Source organism: Erpetoichthys calabaricus, chromosome 2, assembly GCF_900747795.2.
Source record: "Erpetoichthys calabaricus chromosome 2, fErpCal1.3, whole genome shotgun sequence".
NCBI classification, from domain to species: Eukaryota; Metazoa; Chordata; class Cladistia; order Polypteriformes; family Polypteridae; genus Erpetoichthys; species Erpetoichthys calabaricus.
In genome coordinates, this window is record NC_041395.2 from 348716710 (window position 1) to 348740945 (window position 24236).

Consider the following 24236-nt stretch of genomic DNA (forward strand, 5'->3'; position numbering starts at 1 on the left):
GTTTCGTGCTGGTTGACGTGGCTCCACCCTCTCGACGAATGTGCAGAATGCCTTTGTGTTTCTATTGTGCTTCTTGTTCTCATAAAGCGCACTCGGCTCACAAAGGAGCTGAAGGTTTATCTGAGTGATCAGCTCTTCTGTGACCGACGACTCGACTCACGAACACCGGACAGCGCGGTCAGCGAGATTACCAGAGCTTAAAGGACGGACCCCATCAGCTGGCCACAGACCCTGCACAGGTTTATTTTCACCAGTTTTTGCTTTCCATGTCCCCCAATGTCTCCTGGTGAGGCCAGCAGGGGGTGCTTACCCTGTGTTCTCAGTGTGGAGCCCGATGCCCCGTGCTGTAAATATGGTGCCAATGATACATAAGCTCTCTGTGCTCATTCAAGACCCCTGGGCATCCTTTGTAAAGAGTAAGGGGGTATCCCGATATCCTGGCCCACCATGGCGTAGTCACTCTGGCCCCCTAATCATCGCCTGTCCCTAATTGGCTGACTCTCTCTCACCCCTTCACCACCTAAGAGCTCATGTGCAGAAATGGCTGCCGTCGCATCATCCAGGTGGGTGCGGGTTGACGAGGCTCCACCCTCCCCGTGAGCACTAAATAGACGTGAAGGATTCTCAATATGATGAACAATCGACGGATGGACGGTCAGTGCTGGGCCTCCGTTGACTGCTGTCGTTACGTGGTCATCGCTAAACAAAAGCCCACTGGACTGAGCCGAGCCGAGTCCATTGCCTTCACAGACACAGGCGATGATCACGAATATGGAGAAGATCCGATGACCCGCGTGTCTGTGCTTCATTCGGTCGCCTGTCAAATGTGAGCGTCGTGACCTCCGTGGCACTTGACTGTGAAAGGTGTGACCAAGTGAGCTGACTCCCAGTAAGCCCAGTCCACCATTCTGGGGGGATTCAAGAACACTTTGAATGCAACATCAATTTGTCGTTCTGGGTTTGCGGGTGCGAATGGCGCGGCCCACTGCTTCAGGCACGGGGGTCTGAGCTCACAGGTACACGGTGGCACTTTATTGGGTTGTGTGATTCCTCGTTGATCCAATTGCTTGTGAAAGGTTTTTAATATGAGGACAAAGCAAACATCTGTATAGCGTAGTAGGCAGGATGCTGGCAGATCAAGGAAACCTGAACTCGAGCCAAGTGGTCTCATGCATCAAGAGTCCTTTTGAAACCAGGAAGCCCATTGGCACTCCACCCATCTGTTACCAAGTATTTGTGGGTATTTATGGGGCCTCCTACAGATCTAAGCTTCTTTCCGGAACCTTCCTGTGGGTCGCTGCTTTTGGAAACCAAAGGTGGCTCTCCTGTGGCATCCCCCTAAAGAAGCTCGTTGGCACCTTTATGTCTGATCGGGTAGCAGGACCCTGAGAGATGAAGACAACCTGAAACTGCGGTGAGCTGCGGTGAGTCAAATCAGGAATTCCCTGGAATTGCACAACTCTGTCACCTCCTGCTCATGGATGTGTAGGTAGCCCGCCACAAATATAAAGGGAAAGGCTTTTCTGGAAACTTCCAGCAGACGGTTCGTTCTCTTGTGGCATCGCTCTGCAGGACCACTTTAGTGCCATGGCGCTTGAGAGCGGAGTCCCAATTCCAGACACACATTTGTTTAAATAGACTGGACAGTCGGGGGGTCTGATGCGGAGTGCGCTTCAAGGACATGAGTGCCACCTTGGGTGACGTCCTTCTCGCTAAGGGGTTTTCATTCCGAGAGACGTGTCCGCTAGTCTGGAAAGTCCATGCAGATGGCGGCGAGCTTGGAGAAGAAACATTCAGGCCGACCACAAGCCCGGACCCCCTTCACGGAATGAACATAAACGAAGTTGCGTTTAGGCTGAGGACGATTTTATTGGCATGAGATCAATCAAAGGTCAGAAGACAGAAGTAGAATAGTGACACTTTATTTACAAAAAAAAGAAATGATGAGAAGCACACAATTTCAGATGGAAAGACGCATGGATTGGAGGCTCTAATCTGCCGTGTTCTGTTACGGAGGTTTGGGAAGCAGAGAGCGAGATAGCAAAGTGACGAGCTTCCACGTTTGGGGTGGCCGCGGGGACCATAGGCGTCCTCTGAAGCAGCAGTCCAGGCTCCAAGCAGCAGGTCCGGCGCGTCCTCCCTCGGCAGCTTACTTTCTACGGCGAGCGGCCTGGCCCTTCTTGCTACTGTAATTCGGAAATAAAAGCAACATGTCAGAGGGACCCTCTGACCGGGCACGGCAGGTGGCATGCAGGTTGGCACTACCCGGTTCTCTTTGGAATGTGCTTTGATGTTGAGCTCTGCGTGTGAGTGTTCATTAGGGGAGGTGGCCAGTGAGCCGTTCATCACTTCACCGAACCCTGTGGAGATGCCAACAGTCACTTGGCAGCCCAGGAGGGGAATATGCCAGGCACTGCGGGGTGCAGATTGTGTCCTTAAAAGGAGAGCTGGGTGAGCACAGAGGGCCACATTTGGGTCCTGTGCTCTTAGTTTACAGTAATGTTAATAATATTAGTCTGCAGCATGTACGTGTGTGTGTGTGTGTGTAAATGTACATAATAACATACGTGTACAGTGTATGTGCGTGTTAAACGACACCATATGGCAAAACTCCTAAGGAGCCGCGCTGCACGGAGGTTGTCAACCTGCAGAGAATCCATGAATGTCATATTAGTACTCAATCCACAGCAGCAGACATGCCTCACGAAAATAAAACACAAAAAGTGCCCAACTCACCTGCTTGTCTAACAGGGACCTCGATCTGTTTACATGCTTACCAACCGGGCACCTCGACTTCAGAGTGACGCCAGCTCTCTGCTTCGGGTTTCACCTCTTACTTGAGCACCTCTCTCTTTCACACACACATCTTTGGGCTTCATTAAACGTGACGTCACACACGGGCAAAGGAATCCTTGCAGTGCACATGCCACACGTACCCGCTGGCTGGTCTGTCACTTACATTGGGAACTGCCAGGCTGCTCACATGTTTGTCCTTCCAAGCAAAGTGAGATTAACGGAAAGGTACGAAGAGTGAAGAAAATGACTGTAACCTCATTGGTCCGAATCTGAGAGGGGCGGGGCCATAAAAGCACAGACTGAGCACTGAAGAGAAGCGCCGAGCGCTCAGCCCCTCTCCTCGGGCACAATCCTGGCGCTGGAGCTGAGGGGGGCACGGCGGGTCGTGCCATCACACTGAGGTGAGGCGACAGCGAGCTCAGGATGTGCGGGATTTGGATGAGAAGGAGGCAGCGGGTTCAGCCGCGAAGGAACGAAAGGGGTCTTGTAAGGGCCAACGTCTCCAGAGCGCCAAGTCCACTTCTTCGTCTCTCGCACCCCCAGGCTGTTACATTATCATCAGTCCATAACTTGATGTAGCCCGTTATCAGTCCATAATATCCTAAACTGACTTATTAATAATAATAATAATAATAATATTACAATTTTATTTATATAGTGCCTTTCCTTATTAAACAACATAAGGGAGTGAATTGGTCGAAATTAATGGGAAACTGTAATAATAATAATAATAATAATAATAACCCATTCAAGCCCAACTCCTCCACCTTTAGAGACAGAAAGGAAAACTTAATTAAATCTTACAGACACAGGGAGAACATGCAAACTCCACACAAATAGTGAACTAGCATAGTATTCAAACCTAAAGCTCTGCACTACCCATATTATTATTATTATTATTGTCGCTGTTATCTGTTGAAATCTTTGGACATACAGTACAGTAGAATATGTATACAGTATCTAGACAGATAGTAGTAAGTAGGTAGTAAAGAAAAGGTCCTAATAAAGCTAGTTATTATCTATCCATCCATTATCCAACCCACTATATCCTAACTACAGGGTCATGGGGGTCTGCTGGAGCCAATCCCAGCCAACACAGGGCGCAAGGCAGGAAACAAACCCCGGGCAGGGCGCCAGCCCACCGCAGGGCACACACACACACACCTGGGACAATTTAGAATCGCCAATCCATGTAACCTGCATGTCGTTGGACTGTGGGAGGAAACCCACGCAGACACGGGGAGAACATGCAAACTCCACACAGGGAGGACCTGGGAAGCGCACCCAGGTCTCCTAACTGCGAGGCAGCAGCGCTACCCACTGAGCCACCGTGCCGCCCCTAGTTATTATTATTAATAAATATTTATAGGCAAGTAGGTATCTATATATATTATATATATGCCCACACACGTGACATTATTTAAACACTGTACACCCCACGCAGTGCCCCCGCAGTGAAGGGGCGCTTATCATTTCCGCAGACTCCACGCCTGTTGCCTCACGTTAGCGTCTGTAACATGAAAGAGCGCCCTCTCCCGGCAGATTCAGGTTCCTGTATTCGCCGTTGCAGTTCCCAGTGGATTTTGCGGGGTTTCCCGTGGCCTTTGCTTTCCGAGCTCGTTTTCGCAGACACGAGCCTCTACTGCACAGTCGTTCGTTTTTGGAATCGCCATGCGACTGAACAGACATCAAAGCTTCATGCAAATTGGCAGAGTAACGCAGATTCTCAGTGCCCGCCTCGAGGAAATGCTCCCTGCCCTAACGTACTCTTAACAGAATGTGCAGATGACCGTTATCTTTTATTTTAATAATAGACTTAATTGATGAAAAAAAAAAAAACCCTAACCCACCCAACTGGCAGGGAGTCCCCGAGACTGGACTTGAAAACCATTGTTTCCCCCAAAGCTGACAAAGTCCACTTACTGTTTCTGGAGTTCATCAATTCGGTTTCGGAGGGAGATAACCTGAAAGTGACACACGAGCATTTAATTCTCAAGTGCCCAATACCGAGGTGGTCTCCAGGAGCCTTTTACCTTATGTCCCTGCACAAAGATCCTGAACAAGACTGTCAGAGAGAGAGCCAAGTTGGAAAACAACACCTGCAAACAGACGGCACGAGGCAACAGTGGCATCAAAGATGAAATACTTACTGCAACTGCTGTGGGTCCGAGACCACAAATGGGAAATGCCGGGCGACGCGGAAGCACCAACTTACCACTGGAAATGCCATCCCTAAGAAGTGGCAACAGACACAGCAGCCTCACCTGTAGAGTCGATGGCCGCCTGGCTTCACAAATACAGTGGGCACTGCCAAGAAGGCTTACAGTACCACTGGCACACGTGACTGTCGGCACTGACAGTGCTCTTCTGAGTATGAGTGACGAGCTCAAGAGCGCCACCTTCTGGCTACGTCACAACATCCACCCGAGAGTCGGGGCAACCATGGGCTTTGAAAAGAAAGTAGAGGGCACGAGGCACCCCACCCCTTTTACTTATTAAACAGTCCATTCATCAGGGGGGTCTATGGCGAGCTGGGCTCTCAGCACGACCACCTTCAAACTGGCATGGGGGGCACACCCAGGAGAGCTGCTGTGTCTTTTTAAAGATAAGCACGTCATACTTAACTAGCAGCGACCCAGTTCTGCTCTGCTACCACGTCACGATGGTCACCTGTAGATGTCCCCTTCCATGCGGGCAGACCATGCGCTCTTGGCAAAGCCCTGCAGCCGCCACAACGGCACATCGTACTTACTGCTTAGCGAGCTCCTCGGCCCTCATACGCAGCGAGATAATCTGAGGGGAATCAAAGCAGAAGCTCTGTTCAGGGGGGACACTTAGGACACGGGGGTCTGACCACCGAAAAGGGTGCCTAAGCACACCGACCAGGCTCCTTAGTATAAAAGTAATGGTAAGAAGACATCTGTTATATAGTGCCTTTCAGATCTAACTGTCAAGTACAGTATATAGTGTCTTAAAAATATCTTTTTAGCTATCTATGATGCTCTGCCTCTCCCATCTATCTATTATATACATCCTTTCCTATCTGTCCATCTATCTATCTATTATATAGTGCCTTTCCTGTCTATCTATCTATCTATCTATCCTGCCAACTATGCTATCTATCTATCTATTATATAGTGCCTTTCATCTATCCATCCATTTATTTATTATATAGTGCCTTTCAACCCATCCACCTGTTATATATCTCCTATTTCTCTATCAAATTGTTCTTGTCATATTTAGCTCTCTCTGGCACAGTGCCCTTCAAATTTATTTTGTGGTGTCTTCATCCCTTCTTTATGTCTATTCATGTGTTATATAGTGCCTTTCATATCTCTCCATGTATCCTTGAGTTTCTTTCTATCTATCATGAAGTGCCTTTCTGGTCTGTTTGCCTGGCCATCTATTATATAGTGCCTTTCATGTCTGTCTACCAGCAGTTTTCACATGGAGCTCTCTACGGTGTAATGCCCCTCATGTCTCTGCCCGTCTATCATATGCTGTAATGCCTTGTTAGAATTAGCTCTTTATTTTAGAGTGTCATTCCTATCTGTTTCTGCATTCTAGTGCCTTTCAAGTCCATCTTTCCATCTGTCCAGCTACCCTATAGTGCCTTTCCTTTCCTTGCCCTTGTTATATAGCACCTTTCATATCATTTCACCCATGGCAGCACCTCCTTTCCTTTAACCTCTCTGTTCTAGGTATCTCTATTATAGGAGGGTCTGTCTCGTGAGGTCCTGCCTGCCCCACCTCACAGTAGACTGCCCTCCACCTTCGTGCCCACTAAGACCTGTTAGAGATGTCTGCCAGGACACGCCTGTGTGGCACTGCCTGTAACGGCCCACTGTTACTCGTGATGCTCGTTCTCGTTCGGCGTTGCCTTTTCAACACGTGATCTTCTTCCATCAGACTCTGCACCTGGACTTGTCTTTTAAAGATCAGTACAAGTGTAAGACAGAATGGTGCCAGGTCTCGGCTCCCTTTGTCACACTGACCGCTAGGCTCTGTCATTTGGCTGACTTTGAGGCCCAAACATTTACCTCGTACTTCTGCCTCTTCAATTTCTCTCCGAGATCGAACTTCTCAGATTCCAGAGAGTGCATCCAGTCCCAAAGCTCCTTGGCCTTCTCCCTGGAACACAATGAGGTGATAGCAAAACAAGGAGAGGAGTTTAATATGCCCGTCCTGGCCAGTCTCTACCTAATGTGCCCCACTATGAAGCTGAGACCCACCTTTACAGAAAGAAGTCATTGATGTGAGCTCCTAAAGTCACTGAGACCCCCCCGGGTTGTCTGAACTGTTCAGCTAAAGGCGACCCGGCCAGGATGGCGCGGTGCTTACCTGAGCTTGTCATCATTCAGATGGTCGATGTTAAGAGGCTTGCGTCTTTCTGCCAGGATCTTCTTCTTCTTTTCCCTCTCAGTCTGCTTCTTGCCCCTCTTCTGGTCAGCCTGGGTTCAAATGGAAAACGTTCAATGGAGATTACTGAACTTGAAGGGGACCAGGAGTGCCCCCCACCCCCAGATCTAATGTGATCTCAACACATAAATGGGCCATTTCTCAAGAACAGAGTGTTTGTACTGCCTGCTGCTTCAGCCCAGGAAAGAAGGAAGGAAGCTGTGAGACCCTCGGCGTGGGGGACATCATGATATGGGACTTGCTGTCCAATAGAAGTAGACTGAGGACACGTCCACAACGGTACATTTCGGTTTAAAAACGCTTTTGTCCACGCTAGCCTGGCACTTTTAAACGGAGACTTTTCAAAACGCGGAAGCTACTCGCACTCTGATTGGCTGCTGCTTATTAGGTGAATAATTGTGAATTTCCCCTTGGGATTAATAAAGTATCTACAGTATCTATCTATCTATTATGGAGCTTCTTCCTGATTGGCTCCTGCTTATTACGGGACTTCTTCCTGATTGGCTCCTGCTTATTGCTGATTGGCTCCTGCTTATTATGGAGCTTCTTCCTGATTGGCTGCTGCTTATTACGGAGCTTCTCAATGATTGGCTCCTTCTAATTACATTTTGTGAAGCTTGTTCTTACTATCCTTACAGTTTTTCAAATCCCTTTCTGCTTTGCAGTGATATGCAATATACAAGACATCGTCATATATGTGCCATGATAATTTATGAATTTGCTCACCTGGTACAGGTGCGTTCCTCTCAATAACAATTGTCACTCATTTTTCGTTTTTGTCGTATTGCTGTTCTCCGTGTGTAACCACAAGCTGCAGACGAGCGTTTAGCGTGGCGGACACTTGCCATTCCTCGTCCCGTTTCTGCTGACGTGCGCATGCCCAGTGTAAGCAAACGGCTACATCACCCGAGTTTTTGGTCATTTTAGTGTAAGTGGAGATACTTTGGGAAACGATGTGAAAATGTCAGAAAACGTAGTTTATGTAATGAAAACATACTGGCGTGAGCGTTATGTACTTTTTACATTTGTATATTCGTTTGCAGTATATCGATTCTAATTTCGCCCTGTATTCGACTGGCATCCTGTCCGGGGTTTGTTCCTTCCTTGTGCTCTATGGATAGCTGGGATAGGCTCCAGCACCCCCAAAGCAAACCCTGTTCGGGACAAAGCAATTTAGAAAAGCATTGATTAACTGACTGCTACTAATTTTGAGGTGTGGTGTAAATAATAAAAAAGATGGATAACGCCGCCAGTCCCTTTAACATTCTGTCTCTGGCGCTGGCTGCCCAGATGTCGTGCCCTCTCTCTGTTGTGACACGCGGTTTGCTTCTTCTCTTTCAAAGCCGGACACGCACAGGCTGCTGCTTGTTGAGTCTGTCAATCCCCGCTTGTTACTTGCGACCCTTAGTGGGCTTCAGGCCAGCTGCAGCACGTTGACCTTTCACCCTGGCTCACCTGCTGCTCCCTTGGAGAGTGTTGATTGGCTGGCGGTGCTGATTGCACTTTTCATTAAGTCCGCTCGCCGGCCGCTGTGTTTAGTCCGTGCGCGAGCGCGTGCTCGTGTGTGTGTTTGTGCGCGCGCCCGTGAACTGATGCTACCGATTTAACCGACGACCACCTTCAATCAAACGATTTTTTTTCTTCTCCGCCTATCAAGTCCGGCGTTTTTTTTTTTGGGGGGGGGGGGGGGGGGGGGGAGTTGTGTTTGTAAGAAGTCCTTCTGAACGCTTGGAAGTCACTTCAGTGTTGTGACACACCGCTACGAGAAGCACGCATATGACATATGATTTGACACTTCTTGAGGTCGAGATGTGCACGACGTTGAGCGTTTTGGGGGTCCCCCTATATCTCGCCATTTAGACCCTCACTTTCAGGCCGTTTAAATAGCATGTTTGGTGTAGAAACTGACGCCCTTATCATAAGGAATAAACCAAAGCTGTCTTAGAAAAAAATATCAGAAAGACCTGAAGTTGTGCAGATATAGCAGCCGACCCCCGACTGGGGTGCGAGGGGTCAAACTTACTGCTTTTTACAAAACTTAGTTGAAAAAGCGGGGTCTGGCATACATTGGGGTTTCATTTCATGCCGTTTTCGAGGTTGCTGATCACAAAAGCGATGCTATTTCTGGTATTTGACTCTTTACCGGTGGTCCTAACCTTCGATTAACTACTAGAAGGCTCAAAATGACAAATGTCAGTTACAAGCCTGCGGGCTATCATTTCAGACGATTTCAGGTCCGGGATTCCGAATGTGATGTTATTTTATATTTTTCGTCCTTTACTGGGGGGTTTAGCGCTCTAAGGACCTCCATCAGAGGGAGACTAATAACAAATTTCTATTACAACTGAGAATATTTAGACTTTCAATGGGACAAAGTGAATCAGACTTTTCTGATCGTCGAGTTTCTGCGACATTTTATTAGTAAATTGACCCTCTGGCCACGTTTAACGTTCTCTTCTTTTAAGTCGCTTCCTCCATCCTGCCGTTTCTTCCGGCGCTCTTTTACTTTACGTGTTTTTAACGTTTGTTACCTGAAAGTCTTGTAAAAAAATTGTCATTTAATTTTAGTTTGCTATCGGGTTTTATTTCAATTACTCGGCTTTCTTTCCCGTTTACTAAACTTTTCAGATAAAGTGACGGCCCGCCGCCCGACTTTTTGGAAGTTAACTGCGTGCTTTGGAAATCGAAGCGGGTGGGGTGGGGGGGCTCCTCGCCTTCACGTAACGTAACGTAACGTGGGTCCCAAATACGTTCGGAGAAACAGATTTGTTCTTAAGCGCTGAGTGTTACCCAGGCAGACCCCCAACACTCCCATCTTCTCACAACACAAAGCCTGGCATTCGATTCTTACATTTCTAGAAGTGTCTGACACCTCGGTCTTCGGGGGGCTTTTCTCCGTTTCTGTCTGTGAAGCGCGACTTCTGCCATATTGTGTTTCCCTTGTTTTTGACTCCAACTGCATAAGGAAGCGAGAAATGGCAAAACACCAGCAGCACGAGTGCGCTGGCACAAGACGTGGCACTTAGGGTTGCATCAAAATGTGGGCATGGAAGGAGCTGGCGATTTCAGCAGGGAAGGTGCCAACGGTGTGTTTAGGGGCCGAGTGCCACCACCGCCTTGAGTCTTCCTTCTCGCACCCCTGGGTTGTTACACCATCTTTACTTATCAATAATGTGAACAATGAACTCAAGCCAAGTGGTGCCCCCTGTGCCCCCCCTTACCTTGGCCAGGTAGCTGCTGTACTGAGAGCCCATGTTGCTCAAAGCCTTCTTCTTCTTCAGGTCATCATCAGCCATTCTCTTCATGGCCTCCTCCTCTCTGCGTGCCTTCTCCTCCTGCAGGACACGGGACAGAAGGAAAGTGACTTTCAAGTGGCTTATGGAGAATGGGGAAGACAACTTTGGTGGACCCCAGTTTGGGATTCCTGACAAGGAAATGTCTAACAGAGCGCATCGTCTCTCGGTGGCACCTGGGAACGCGCTGTCTGAGCCACGGCGGCCGCGTCATAACATTAATAGCATAACAGAAAAGTTGAGGCGGCCATTTCTATCGCCTTTACTCCTGAGGTTGGTGGAGCCATCGGCGGCTCTGTAGGTCCCCCAGCTGGGAAAACATCAAGCTGATGGTCACCCACTGCCTTCAGTGTGAAGGCCAAGCCAGTATTTGGCAGCATGGGCAGTTTTTGATTGAACTGAAAGCACAAGTGCGCTGACCACTGGGCAACTGGGAGTAATAATAATACTACATTTATATAGCGCCTTTCCCATGCTAAAGGTGGTGTCTCACTACACTGACCTCCACCAACTCAGCTTCAGTGGTCAACATGCAAATATCCACTGCTTACCATTAAGGTAATCCAGTAACGCATCAATAATATTAAAGGTGCCAGCATGGCCCCTCAGAGTGGTGGCACAGGTGGGTGCCCAAGAGAGCCATCACAGGAACGTTCTGGAGAGAACTTTAACTTGTTTAGATCTTTAACAAGATCCATAAACCACCACGGTTAGAGATATGTAAAAATACCAGTGGCTTTGTGACTTTAGGAGGTGGTCTCCTGTGGCACACAATCCCCCGGGTCTTGTTGATCTGTCCCTACCCCGCTTGGTCACCTACAGGTCATGAGACACTTCTGTTTTGTCTGCACAGTTGGAGTACGGAGACCTGAGTTCTTCATATTCATGTCTAGTCCATCTTGGAATGAAACGTCTCTCTGTCACAAGTACCACAAGGTGCCACACTACCCAGTAAGCTGCCATTACAGAACCAGAAGTTATGAAGAGGACGAGCCTGGAGAGCAGGTGGGTCAACCTCATTAGTTGAGAAGTGACAAAGGGGTCCTGGGAACGAGTCATAGGTGCCAAGCCAGGACTCCGAGCTGTGACATAGTGACATTCAGGCACACAATGTCTATTAGCTAACCAAAGGAGCCTGATGAGGACTCAATGTTGTCCTCACTTGTGTCACTATACTCCTCTGCCTTTGTCACATGGTCCCATATTGACCACTACTGTTGACTGAACCCACCAGGGCCACCAGACCTCACTGTTGGTCCCAGAAGTATGGCGAGTAAGGCAGCAACCCACCGTGGAGGAGATGCCATCCACACATGGCACCCTCACTTGTCCCAATGTCATTTCAAGACTAAAAGGAGGCAGAGAGACCATGCCAGCTCTGGACTGAACTGGGGTCCGAGTGGCCATAGCACCGTCTCTTACATGGGTGACAGCATATTCAACTAATAACTGGAGAGTGCCATGGCACAAGGGTGCTGACTGGGTACCCCCAAGTTATGAGGTTCATGCCAGCCTGACTACACGGCCACCATTAGTATCCAACTGAGCCCACCATAACAGCGAATCGTGTAGACGGACCCTACAATTACAGACACAGTTTATCTGAAGACTTCATGGAGGAGTCTACAAGATGAAGGACGGTCCACTCACAGCCTGTCTCGTCTGGCGCTCCTTCTCCTTCTCCGTTCGGATCCTCTGCTGCTCGGACCTCTCAGCTCGGCGCTTCTCCTGTGGAGAGAAATCAGCAAATTAGCCAGGGTGGTCCTCTCCTCGGACTCCTCCAGGTTTGCGGATTTTCTTGGTCAGAACAACCACGCCAGTGAAAGAGGGAGTCCAATGCAAAGCCCTGAAAGCATCAGCTCCCTCTCTAGGTGGGATCTTCTAAGTTCTATGTGATGACCACCTGAGCTCAGCTGGACCACTTAACAATGGCCCCCCGAGGATCAGTTCTTGCTCCACCTTAATTCAAAATCTACATAAGCAGAAAGTTGGGCTGTGCTGAAGAGTCAGCCATCGCCACTCAACACACCAGAAGGAGAAACAACGCTAAGAAATGACAATGGAGGACAACTGACCCCGAGAACTTCCCAAATTGTAACACACCCATCAGTGTGGAGTTCCTCTCCTTTACCACACCCACCCAAAGTACCTCTTCAAGGGACATCTCACAAAGACCAAGGGCAACATCCTTCAGAAAATGGGCCCGTGGGGGGCAACACAACAGTCGTGAGTCTCATTCGCCAGCAGGGGGCGAGCGTGAGCTGAATCTTTAAACAAGAGTGCAGAGAATGGCCAGGAGGTGGCACCTGTCACAGGATCCCTGAGACGCCTTATCTGTCACCATTCACCCATTTCCTTCACCCTCTGCCCCCCTTATTTGTCCCGGTGGAGGGGCCAGCACTTTATCAAATAGATTTGGCCCAAAACTTCAGAAGAGTGCCAGCAGGCAGGTTGCTAAAGCAGAGCAGCCATTGGCCCTCTCAGATAACAGCCCGGGTGATGCCAAGCGCTCTTACGATTCTGTCCTTCAGAGCGATGAGCTCCTCTTCCTCCTTCTTTCTGTGCTCAAAGTGAGCATCAATGAGGGCCTGCAGCTCCACCAGGTCCTTGTTCTGACGTTTCTTCTGGATGTCCTGAAGAAAGAAAGACAGAAAGCGCTCAATGAAAGAAAGAAAGAAAGAGAAAGAAAGAAAAAGAAAGAAAGAAAGAGTGCACTTGTACCGAACGTGCGTGACACAAACTACACGGTGACATGGCCATCTCTTGTCTGCCATTGGGCACTGACCATGATGACCCCTGGGTGACTCAATGAGCAGAGCTCCTCAGATCTTTCAACACTTCCTTTCATTGGGCAGAGACCCCGTCGTGTCATCAGACAGGTGTGGTGGGGTTCTTGCTTATTATGGGCTGGTATGGCTTGGACCCCCTAGGTGATTTCAGCACGAGGACAATAAGACGTTTTATTGATGATTGGGGTGGAGTGTGGAGGAGTGACAGTAAGCTCCTCAGTTAAGATAAAGGTGCAGCAAGGGGGGCACACCCAGACACTTTAAGGTGTCCCTTGGGGACATTTGGGTCTCTGAAGGTGAAGGGCAGCTCATTTTTGGAGCTGAGATGTGAGATCAAGTTGGTGGCTTCACCAGCAGGTAAGAGGGGGGTGTGGAGCTGCTGTGTGCTGGATTGACCCCTGCCACACATACAATTGTGGTGCCACATTGGCATCTCTCAAACACAAACGTCATGTATGTGCAGTCTGAAGTAGGACACGACAAGTGACTGTCACAAGTGGGGGTGCTCGTGTCACACAAATCCATCTAACTGCTGCCTTGTCAACTGACTGTGTCATTGTCCTCTTTAAACAGAGAGGGGTCTTCCTCAAGGGCACCGAGTCCAAGCTGGCAAAACATCTCAGTGACGAGAAGAGTAAATGGGTGCACAGCTGAGATTATATGGCGCCTTTCACAGGCCGTATCTTTTGAAAGTGAACCCCATCAATGACGAGAGACGGCGGGTGGTCAAAGGCGACATTCCCTGCCTTCAAAGTCACTTTCTGGGGGTCTGATACACTGCTGAGACACGGCACGGTCAGACAAACAAACCAATGACAAACAGTTTGTCACCCTAAGAGTCTATTTGTCATGTTTGTAGCACATCAAAACCAAGTTTAACAACGCAGTTTGAACAAAAGTGACAAGCTTGGGAGACCAAACCGGTAAAGGAGGACATCATAAAGTAGGAGAAGAACGGCGGCACTCGGGATCAAGATGGCAATTCATTTGAGTGCAAATCAGCAACTTACATCAAAGTCAACTTTCTCCCCCTCTGGGATCTTGGGAGCGGTCAACCTGTAGGAGGAGAGAAAATTGGGTTAGGAAAGTCACTGGGACCCTGCAACCCACCGAGTCCCACCCATCTTCCCAGCAGAAAGGTACACCAGCACGACGAGTGTGACAAAGCGGCAGTTAAACTTGTCACGTCAAGAGGCTGTTATGTCTTAGAAGTGTGCCAAGCTTCAAAGGAGTGTCTGAGTGACCATAGGGACCCTCAAAAGGGTAAAATTCCATCTGGGGGTCATTGTCCACTAGAGCTTTACACAGAATACTACAGCAAATCAAATACATCCTGGAAAACCAAAGTGTTTCTTCAGAGTGATGTATTAGGGGAACATCTTCTGGGTCACAAAACAACCATGAAGGGTCCAGAAAGAATTCCAAATCCAAAAGTGGCTCCAAAACGGGACAATGACAATAACTGGATGTGCAGGATCTGAAAAGGACTCGGACTGCAGACAGCAACTCAGGCTCAGAACAGGCCTTCGTGATCTGCCGTCACTGGCTGGGGAGCCCACTGGACATCACAGACTTCTGTCTCGTCCACACAGGAGGAACCTTCTCAAAGCCCAGAGGACCAATGACATATACAAAGAAGCCTTCCCAGAAGGCAATGGTGCCATGGAAGCACACAGCCCAGTAAAGAGCCATTAAAGAACCAGAACTTTAAAGAATGTGACGGCCTGATTTGAATACAAACTCACTGGTAGGACTTGACGGGATAAAACAGAAAAATAGAAAATGGACAAATCATATAACGCCTTTCATCTATCTATCTATCTATCTAATCCTGCCTACTATACCAAATTCTATCTATCTATCTATCTATCTATCATATAGTGCCTTTCACATCTATCTATCTATCTATCTATATTATAAAGTGCCTTTCATATCTATCTATCTATCTATCTATATAGTGCCTTTCACATCTATCTATCTATCTATCTATTATAAAGTGCTTTTCACATACATCTATCTATCTATCTATTATATAGCGCCTTTCCTATCGATCTCTCACAAGGTGCCTATGAAGTTGCTTCTCTGCTCACTGAGACCTTCTAATGTGTGGATAAGACAGAAATCTTTCAAGTATAGCAGGACACCTGGCTGGACACAAGAGATGAAGACCTCATGAGCTCAGCCCGAGTTGCTGGGTGCAGTGAGGCGCCATTTAAATTGACGAATGCATTGCAGGTTCTTTCCATCTCTCCCTGGCTCTTTATGGAGTCTGTTATGGCTCTAAATAATTTAAAGTTCTTTTTGTGGATCCTTCCTGCTGATGGTCGTTTTGGGAGTTCCCCAATGTCATTGCTGTGAAGAGCCGCTTTGGTGTCTTTATTTCTGAAGAGTGCACAGTGTGTGTGTGTGTCCTTTTTGAACACTGGAGGGACTGGGACACGGGTTGGGGGGACAAAGGGATGGCAGTGTTTATGATGGACTGGGGTTATCTATAAGGTGACCATTCCATTCTAATGAGTGTATATGATGCCATCGGTTGTAGTCAGTGTGTCATCGATCTTGTCATTCCTTGCCACTGATGACGAATGTGAGGTCATTTCTGATTTCTGGTCCTTCGCTTGTTCTCTGTGGACATCAGAGGCTGACAACTGACAGGTTTCTCTTATGACTGAGAATATTTAGACTTTATCAACAGAAGGCCACCTTTTCCTATTTCAAATATGTGCCCAGCCCTTCTTGCTAACTGTGCCCATCTGCCACCATCACCTTTCTTATGAGGACCCCCAGGCTAACTCAGATTTGTATTTGTTGTTCTGCACGTGTGAAAGGTCCGACCTGCTCAGCACTCCTTTCTCGTTTTCCACCCAAACAGTTTATGAAACTCAAAGAACTCACTTGGGCCTTGGCTTCTCCTCTTCATTGGATCAGCAGACATGGAGAAAAACAAAAAACAGAAGCATAAAAATCGTCGGAAGGAACAAACAGAGGCGACCGCGCTACAAGGACGGGGATTAAAAGGTTTAGTGAAAGGAGGAGAGGAGACAAGGCACGTGTTTAGTATTGTCACCATTCACATGTCCCGCTTGACCCGATGACCCCACGCCAGTCTTCATGTTATTCCTTCCACTGCCGTTAGTATGGGACGACTTCCATCTCTTGACGGATTAAAGTTGGTAAGAGAAACACTTTGTGTTATTGTTGTGTGCAAACCGGGACATCAAACCCGACATCAAAGACCATCAGATTAATAATTAAAACAAAACCAGTGACACGAAATTAAAGGCATACGCGGGTTATAAGGCAGTTTGAGGGACCCCCGTCCTTGGCCCCCCCTCGGATGTGCTCTGCTGCTCATTGAGGTCTGAACCACAGCCACCTATGGAGCTCCACGCTCAGGCTGCTTGACTTCCAAACTCTTCAGTCATGTGGGGCTGACGCCAATGGAAGGCCAAACTGACTGGCACAGGGGCGGGCACTGAGGTGGACATGGGCGGTGCCTCCTCATGAACGTTCAGTTCGACTCTCAATAACGGTGTAGGTGGCACATGTGTCAGCAAATTGTGACATGTGTGACACAACAGTTGGAATCACCCGGTGGCAAGGGTACAAGGTGGAGACTATTGTAAGGTCCAGTCACTCAGTCACCTGGATTTGGGCTGAGGTCACTCGGCATGAAGGAGGACACAATAGAGGATCATGGGATCAAGAAAGTGTCACACTCACCGTCACACCGGTCAATAAACTGGGCCAGTGAGTCTGTGGGGATGTAAACACGGGGGGGGGTGTGGGGGGGCCGAGTGTACACCGCCAATCAACCAATGGAGCCTCTGGCTGTGAGCGCGCTCCATGGAAGCCCCCCAAAGGTGTCGGCCTGTCTGGTCCTCACAGTCAATGAGCAGCAGCTCGACTCCACAAATGAAACATCTCACCTCCCTCTGGCTTCCCCTTCCCAGCCCACCACCCCGACTAGCCCAGAACAATGCAAAGACAGGAGAACGCAGCAGAAAATCCAAATATACCATCGTGCTCTTCTTCTCCAGCTGGACGAGGGCGACACATGCAAAGCAAAAGAGAAGCAAAGCAGAAATGAGCAATGAGGTCAGACCTGAGCAAGGAAAGCTCTTCAACATTTCATCACATCACGTCACGTTTGAAGAGTGACACGGGAGGACAGGCAGCCGCAGGACAGGACAGAAAGGTGGGGAGGAATTGGGGCGCAAAACTGACGTGAGCGTGAAGCCCACCAGGAAAATGAGGCAGAGATCGTCTGGAACCAATGAGCCGTCGTTAATGGACCGTCTGAAGGGGAGGCTAAGGGACACGTAAAGTGTCACAGCGTGTGTGGAGGGAGGACGGTTAGTCCGGTTATTAAGAGAATGAGCGGCACACAGGACTTGGGACGGTTTGGTTAGAATGAAAAAGTCGAGAGGTGACTGCAAATGGCTGAGGTGCACCAGAGTCATGTGGAGTCCAAGTAGACAATTAAAGACAATGAAAACGTAACAAAAAAAAAATAAAAATCACATCCACGTACCTTCCTCTTCATAGGCTTCTGGACATGACATGCAGCAAGCAATGAAAGCAAAAGCAAAACAGACGTTATTGGCTAATGGACCAGGGCAGGAACGCCATCAGAGAAAAAGCAGCAAAGCCTGACGCGCCCACGAGCAGCTCAGAGCAAAGTCAACGCACTTCAGACCTCCACGGCAGCGTACTGAACAACACGGCCGCATGGGTCCGACACAACCAGCCCCCCCACCCCCATGTCAAGACCCCCTGAAAAACAGTAGCGAAAGCTCCGGCAGGTGGGCACCGACATGCGGGCTGAGCCGGCCTGTCGTAATAAAGAGGTCACAAACCGGAGCTCTGGCACGAGGACATTCTGTCGAGTCCCCCCACCCCCACTCGCCCTGAAGTTCCACTGCAGCCCACCAGACAACAGCAACCCCGGGCTTCTCTGAACAGACTGCGGAGTTTAAAAAGCCTGTTAAAGAGACTGCTGCCATATTGACTCTCGAGTTGGTACAAAAGGGCAGAAATATTCCATCCATCCACCAACCCGCTGAATCCGAACACAGGGTCACGGGGGTCTGCTGGAGCCAATCCCAGCCAACACAGGGCACAAGGCAGGAAACAATCCTGGGCAGGGTGCCAACCCACCGCAGGACACACACAAACACACCCACACACCAAGCACACACTAGGGCCAATTTAGAATCGCCAATCCACCTAACCTGCATGTCTTTGGACTGTGGGAGGAAACCGGAGCGCCCGGAGGAAACCCACGCAGACACAGGGAGAACATGCAAACTCCACGCAGGGAGGGCCCGGGAATCGAACCCAGGTCCCCAGATCTCCCAACTGCGAGGCAGCAGCGCTACCCACTGCGCCACCGTGCCGCCCGGCAGAAATATTCTCCCTGTTAATTATATAGCGCCTTTCTATGTATGTACGATAAAGTGCCTTTCTATATACCTGTGTATCTGTTGTATAGCACCTTAGATACCTCTCTAACACATGGCGCCTTTCTATCATATAGTGCCTCTCATATCTACCCATCTACCTATGCAGCGTACTGTGCTGTCCACGCGCACACACTGGTGTCACGGCAGGACGTGCCCTACTCAGCAGCACACCATGGTGGCACCAGCGACCACACCACCGCCATCCTCATCATCATCCTCAACAAGATGAGTTTGGGCTTTAAACACAACGTCTCAAGTCGGGGATCCACACGTAGAAAGAGACAAAGACTGTGGAACTGTCTGAAAGTGTAAGACTTAAGGCGCTATATACAGTAGATAGAGGGAACTTTAGAGTTCCTGTCCATTTAAAAATGTGTACTGGGGCTCAGTGTGTGTACCGGCTGGTCCTGCAGTGGCTCTCAGTTATTCTACAATCGTGTTTCTATATCGACTTATCTCTACGTGATATAGTGCCTTTCTACCTGTCGATCTATTATAGAGCACATCTTTATGTAAAGATTATTGTATAAAGCACTTTTCTAGTAATCTGTTTTATAGCGCCTTCAGTGTACTTATCTATCTATTGCATAGCATCTTTCATAATCATCTAAGTATGTGTATTATAATTATATTATATTTTTATCATAATTTCTGTAATTATTGATAAAATTATATTATATTATCTAAGCATGTGTATTATAATTATATTATATATTTATCATAATTTCTGTAATTATTTATATAATTATATTATATAATAATAATAATAATAATAATACATTACATTTATATAGCGCTTTTCGCAGTACTCAATTATCTAAGTATGTGTATTATAATTATATATGTATCATAATTTCTGTAATTATTGATAAAATTATATTATATTATCTAAGTATGTGTATTATAATTATATTATATATTTATCATAATTTCTGTAATTATTGATAAAATTATATTATATTATCTAAGTATGTGTATTATATTATTTCATAATCATCTAAGCTATGTATTATATAGTGTTTTTCTATGTTTTTAATTATATTGTACCTTTCTGTTTAGCTATGATATACTGATTTCTATGTACAGTGCTTTCTCATCTATCTATCTATCTATCTATCTATCATATAGTGCCTTTCACTCTATCAATCTATCTATCTATCTATCTATGTATCTATCTATTTATCTATCTAATGCCTTTCTATTTATAAATTATATTCTGCTTTTAAATGTATGTATCTATTTTTCCTATACTGGCTTTCTATTTATCCATTATAGTGTTATTATATATCTATGTATCTGCATATTATATAATGCCTTTCTAGGTATTTATGATATAGTGCCTTGCATCCCTCTCATTTGCCTTTCATATACAATAATCTATTAATACATTATATTGCAACTTTTATGTCTATCTTATATATAGTGTCTTTTATCTCTGTATCTCTCACTCTCTATCCATCTACTATACTGTGCCTTTATCTCTACCTCTATTTGTTATACATTGCTTGTAATCTCTGTCTCTGTCTCTATCAAATAGTGGATTTCTGTGTCATTATCTGTCTATAGTATAGCGCCTTACATACTTCATCTATCTATTATACAGTACCTGTATATGTGCTTATGTGTTATATAGTGCCTTCCATATCTATCTATCTTATATTTTATTTTTGTTATATAGTATCTATCTATCTCGAGTTTGTGGACATCAGTCGCCACCTTCTCCGTCAAGCACGTTTCTTTTGTGTCGCTTGTCCCACTCGCGTCTCGTACTTTCCGTTTGTCTTCGTTTCGCCCTCAGGGTGTCATTCCTTTCCCAGGCCGATCTTTCTAACCTTTCACTTGAAGTGACGCTCGTTCCCTGCTTATTTACAGATATGTCATCAGCTGACACGGGGACAAGTGGCGCTGAGTGTCCTCTAGACGCGCCTACCAATCGCCACCACCTCTCCGTATTCTTAACGTGGCTGACACTTCCCCCTGCTGGCAGTCGGTGGTATTACATCAGCCCTCTATATTCGATGTCCGCGTGGCTCGCTGTCCGTTCCTAAGCGCCAGGGGTTCCTTCTGGTGAGCCTTCTCGGGGTGACTCAGTTTCACTACGACAATGCCATTAAGATTTTGTCAAGAGTTTAAGCCTGCAGTGGGGAATTGGGTGGGTGGGGTGGGGGGGACGTCGACAGCCATGTCTCTTTACAAACCCAGCAAACGTCAGGCACACAATTCGTTTCTTTTGCATTTATTTAGCTGAGCACAGTCTGCATTTTCAACAAGGAAAGTGAGCATGATAGGCAGTATAAAAGTAAACCCCAGCCACTTGGACTACTTAGCAGCTCCTAATAAGCCAGAACTGTGCAAAGCTGCCGACAGATTTATGAAGAGGAGATCTGGAGTCACATCTGCTAAGAACTTGAAATACGAGCGCTGCTCTGTAAGGATAAATGAACGAATGAATGATTGAAGAAATAAATGAATGTCAAGCCACATACCTTCTTCGGCATGGGCCTCCTCCACGGGTGCCTCCTCCTCAGCTAACAGGCATGCAGCAAGCAGCAGAGAACAGAAAGGACAGCAGATTAATAAGGCAAGAGAGCACAGAATCTTACAAAGGACGGACAACTCTGCACACGGATGGACAATGGCGACGGATGGCCTCGACTCAGGTGGTCGCGTATGGGATGCGTGGCCCTCTCCATGCACACACAAAAAACGGGGTCTGGATGAGGTGTGAAGGTGACGGAGAGGTTACTGAGAACCAGACATGACCATCCAGAGTCCTCGACATGCGGCAAGGAGCGAACACCACAGGATGGGGACGGTGTTAAGGTTATGAGGACATGGCACAAGTCACGCAGGTGACACCGCTGCACAGCCCACGGGTCTGAAGACCCCCGCAATGACCACCGTGGCAGTGGAGTGGGCTGAAAGGTTGCACGGGAAGGGTAACAGGAGACGGAGGAGAAAAAACGCAGCATGCCCACCCACCTCGATGTGAAAGGCGCTATATTAAAGAGGACAATTGGAAAAGCAAGAAACTGGGACCAGGTGGGCAATCCGTTATAGTTCTGATTTGTTTAGCAGTGGGTTAGAAATGTGCTAAGCGACCCTGAACTGGTTAAGTGGGTTTCATAATGGAAGGAAAGCGAGCTGAGCCACTAACCCTGCTATGTCATATAGCGCCTTATCGGAGTGCGCCTTGTTCTTGTTTCCATGTTCTTCACTGTGAGACGAAATGCAGCAGGGGCTGGGGTGTCCATGTGGTGCCTTTCACTTTGAGTGAAGCATTTTAATACATTCACAGGTGGGGGTGGTCAAAGGGGTACCTTGGCCAATGACGGTGGTGCAAACTGGCACGGATGGCGGGGCACCTGAAGATGCGCTCTAATGATTTACTGCCTTCAACCACTAGGGGGCGTCACAGCATGCCTTTAATCTTATAAACTGCTTGACTGTTCGTTAAGATCGACAAGGCAGCGTAGAGTTCAGTCTGAACTGACAGCCAACTGATGGGAGACATTTTATATAGCGCCTTTTCGCAGAGAACACAGGCCAACTCGGACATTTAGCCTCCATGTTCGCCTATTCGTTGAGTGTTTTAAACCTCAGAGATTCAAAAACGCCCTCCAGAGTCGAGCTCTTCTGAAAACGCCACCTCAGCATCGACATATGAAATCGCAGACTCGGATAGCGTTCTGATTGGCTCGTGCTCATTACGTAGCCCCTGCTCATTGGAGGATCTCATTCTCTGATTGGTCTTCCTTTACCAGAAGAAAGCCAAACATCGAGGACGGAGCTGAGTGGCCTTCCATGGCAGTCGTTGTGTGGCTCTAAGTTGTATTTTTATTTAATTTGAATTCTAACTCCGTGCGCAAAATACAAAGCGTTTACCGACTCTTACAATTTAGCGATAAATCCCCTGGCCGGCGATGTCCCTCAAGGACGATTCTGCCGATATGCGCATGCCCAGCGTGCCCCTACGACTACGTCATACGCGTTTTTGGTCATTTAATGTGGACACGTCGGTGTGGACGTGGATCGATTTAATTTAAAACCGCAGTAGTGTGGACTCAGCCTTAGGGACGTGTGTATGTGTGTGACATGTATGGCCTTTTTAACCACTAGGGGGGCTTGTCGCAGTCAGTCAGTTAGTGACAGTCAGTTTTACGACATCAAGCCCGATTGAAGTCACGTGGCACTGGTCCTGCTTTGTAAATGATAAGCAGTGCCATATAAAAGGTGCGCCGCGAGCGGAGACCACCAACTATTACGCGCTGAAATGGACTTCTCGGTGACACGGGTAGGACATTGAGGTGACCCTGAAGGTCCCGTCCATCTGCTGACCCATGATCAGGTGTTGTAAAAACCCAACATGCCACCCGAGTATAGCGCCTTGACGCTACGGTTCACGTGATCGCCAGCCAAAGGTGTCGCCTGGTTTGAGTCTTTCACTTTGTATATTGCGCTTGGTTGGGCGAGCCCCTCCATCCATACAATTAAATCTGAGACCCCCAAAACACACACACACGCGCGCGCACGCGCACACGAGCGGCGGCTTTTTCAAGACTCCGTGCAGCTCTGCGTTAGAAGACAATGGAATGAATGGCGGGTGAGGCGCGGAGACGACATGAGAGGATGAATGGACGGACACATGAAGTCAACGTGCGGACAAAGCAAGCAGACCTCAGCAAGCATTCCTTTTTCTAATTTACACGAGATGGTCCGAAGGTTAAATCAATAAATCATTAGGGTCAGTAGAAAGGAAGGGCAGGGGTGGCTTTACCTTCTTCTTCATATTCTTCATGTTTCCATAAAAGAAAGCAGCAAAATAACACAATTAACATACAGCATCCGAGTGGCAGATCATTGGAAATGTGACAGCTTGGATACAACAAACAGAAAAAGGCGCCGTCGTCCCCAGCATGCAACCTCCGCGGTGCCAACCCAAGGCCGAGTGCCAGGCGGGCTCAAGAGTTCAAAAGCAGGGAGCGTGATGCCGGAGAGCTTGGAAAGCGAAGCAGTTGGAAAGCAGCGGTCTGTAAGCCCATAACCTGGTGACAAGACCCCCCACCACCACCACCACCCCCCATCTATACGTGCGCACGGCTTGTACAACAGGCTACGAGGTACAGAAGAGGAGGGCGGCTTTCAGCTCTGAATGGGACAGCCCGCAGCTGAACATGGAGAAGTACATCCAAAAATAGTCAGGGGCGACTCGGCCACACCGACCACAACTAAGCAAAGTCAAAGCACGAGGCTTGGATTCCCACCTGAGCCTACCTATCGTCCAGCGTCATACACTTACCTGTCCAATAGGAAGTACACGAGTGATACACCATTAGCACAAAGCACGCGGAATGAAAGACTCCATAATAATGGATTCTGTTTTGACTGATAAAATATCCTTCTGCCCCCCCCCCCCCCCCCCAAAAAAAACAATTCTTCAATCCCCCTAAAATAAAAAATAAAAACATTTGGAA

General features: G+C 47.8%; 1 protein-coding gene across 2 annotated transcripts; it reads right to left on the reverse strand.

Annotated features, from left to right (window-relative positions):
* Positions 1 to 1849: 1849 nt before the first annotated feature.
* Positions 1850 to 23615, reverse strand: tnnt3a (troponin T type 3a (skeletal, fast)). Of its 2 annotated transcripts, none has more exons than XM_028796130.2 (10): positions 23540 to 23615; positions 16193 to 16211; positions 14308 to 14353; positions 13025 to 13141; positions 12159 to 12236; positions 10437 to 10550; positions 7138 to 7247; positions 6837 to 6927; positions 4720 to 4760; positions 1850 to 2186 (listed from the first exon to the last, which is right to left on the reverse strand). In XM_028796130.2, the coding sequence occupies exons 1-10, from the start codon at positions 23598 to 23600 to the stop codon at positions 2150 to 2152; spliced, it is 714 nt and encodes a 237-aa protein (XP_028651963.2). In that variant the 5' UTR covers positions 23601 to 23615; the 3' UTR covers positions 1850 to 2149. The 2 variants fall into 2 exon arrangements, with proteins under 2 accessions (XP_028651963.2, XP_051779474.1); XM_051923514.1 differs by lacking the exon at positions 4720 to 4760 and adding an exon at positions 5549 to 5589.
* Between the last annotated feature and the right edge of the window lie 621 nt (positions 23616 to 24236).

Coding starts and splice junctions, on each gene's coding strand:
- tnnt3a (XM_028796130.2), bottom strand. CDS start 23,600: ATGTTAATTGTGTTATTTTGCTGCTTTCTTTTATGGAAACATGAAGAA. Junction 10,551..12,158: donor AGCGCCAGACGAGACAGGCT/GTGAGTGGACCG, acceptor CGTGTCCTGCAG/GAGGAGAAGGCACGCAGAGA. Junction 2,187..4,719: donor ATTGATGAACTCCAGAAACA/GTAAGTGGACTT, acceptor TCCGAATTACAG/TAGCAAGAAGGGCCAGGCCG.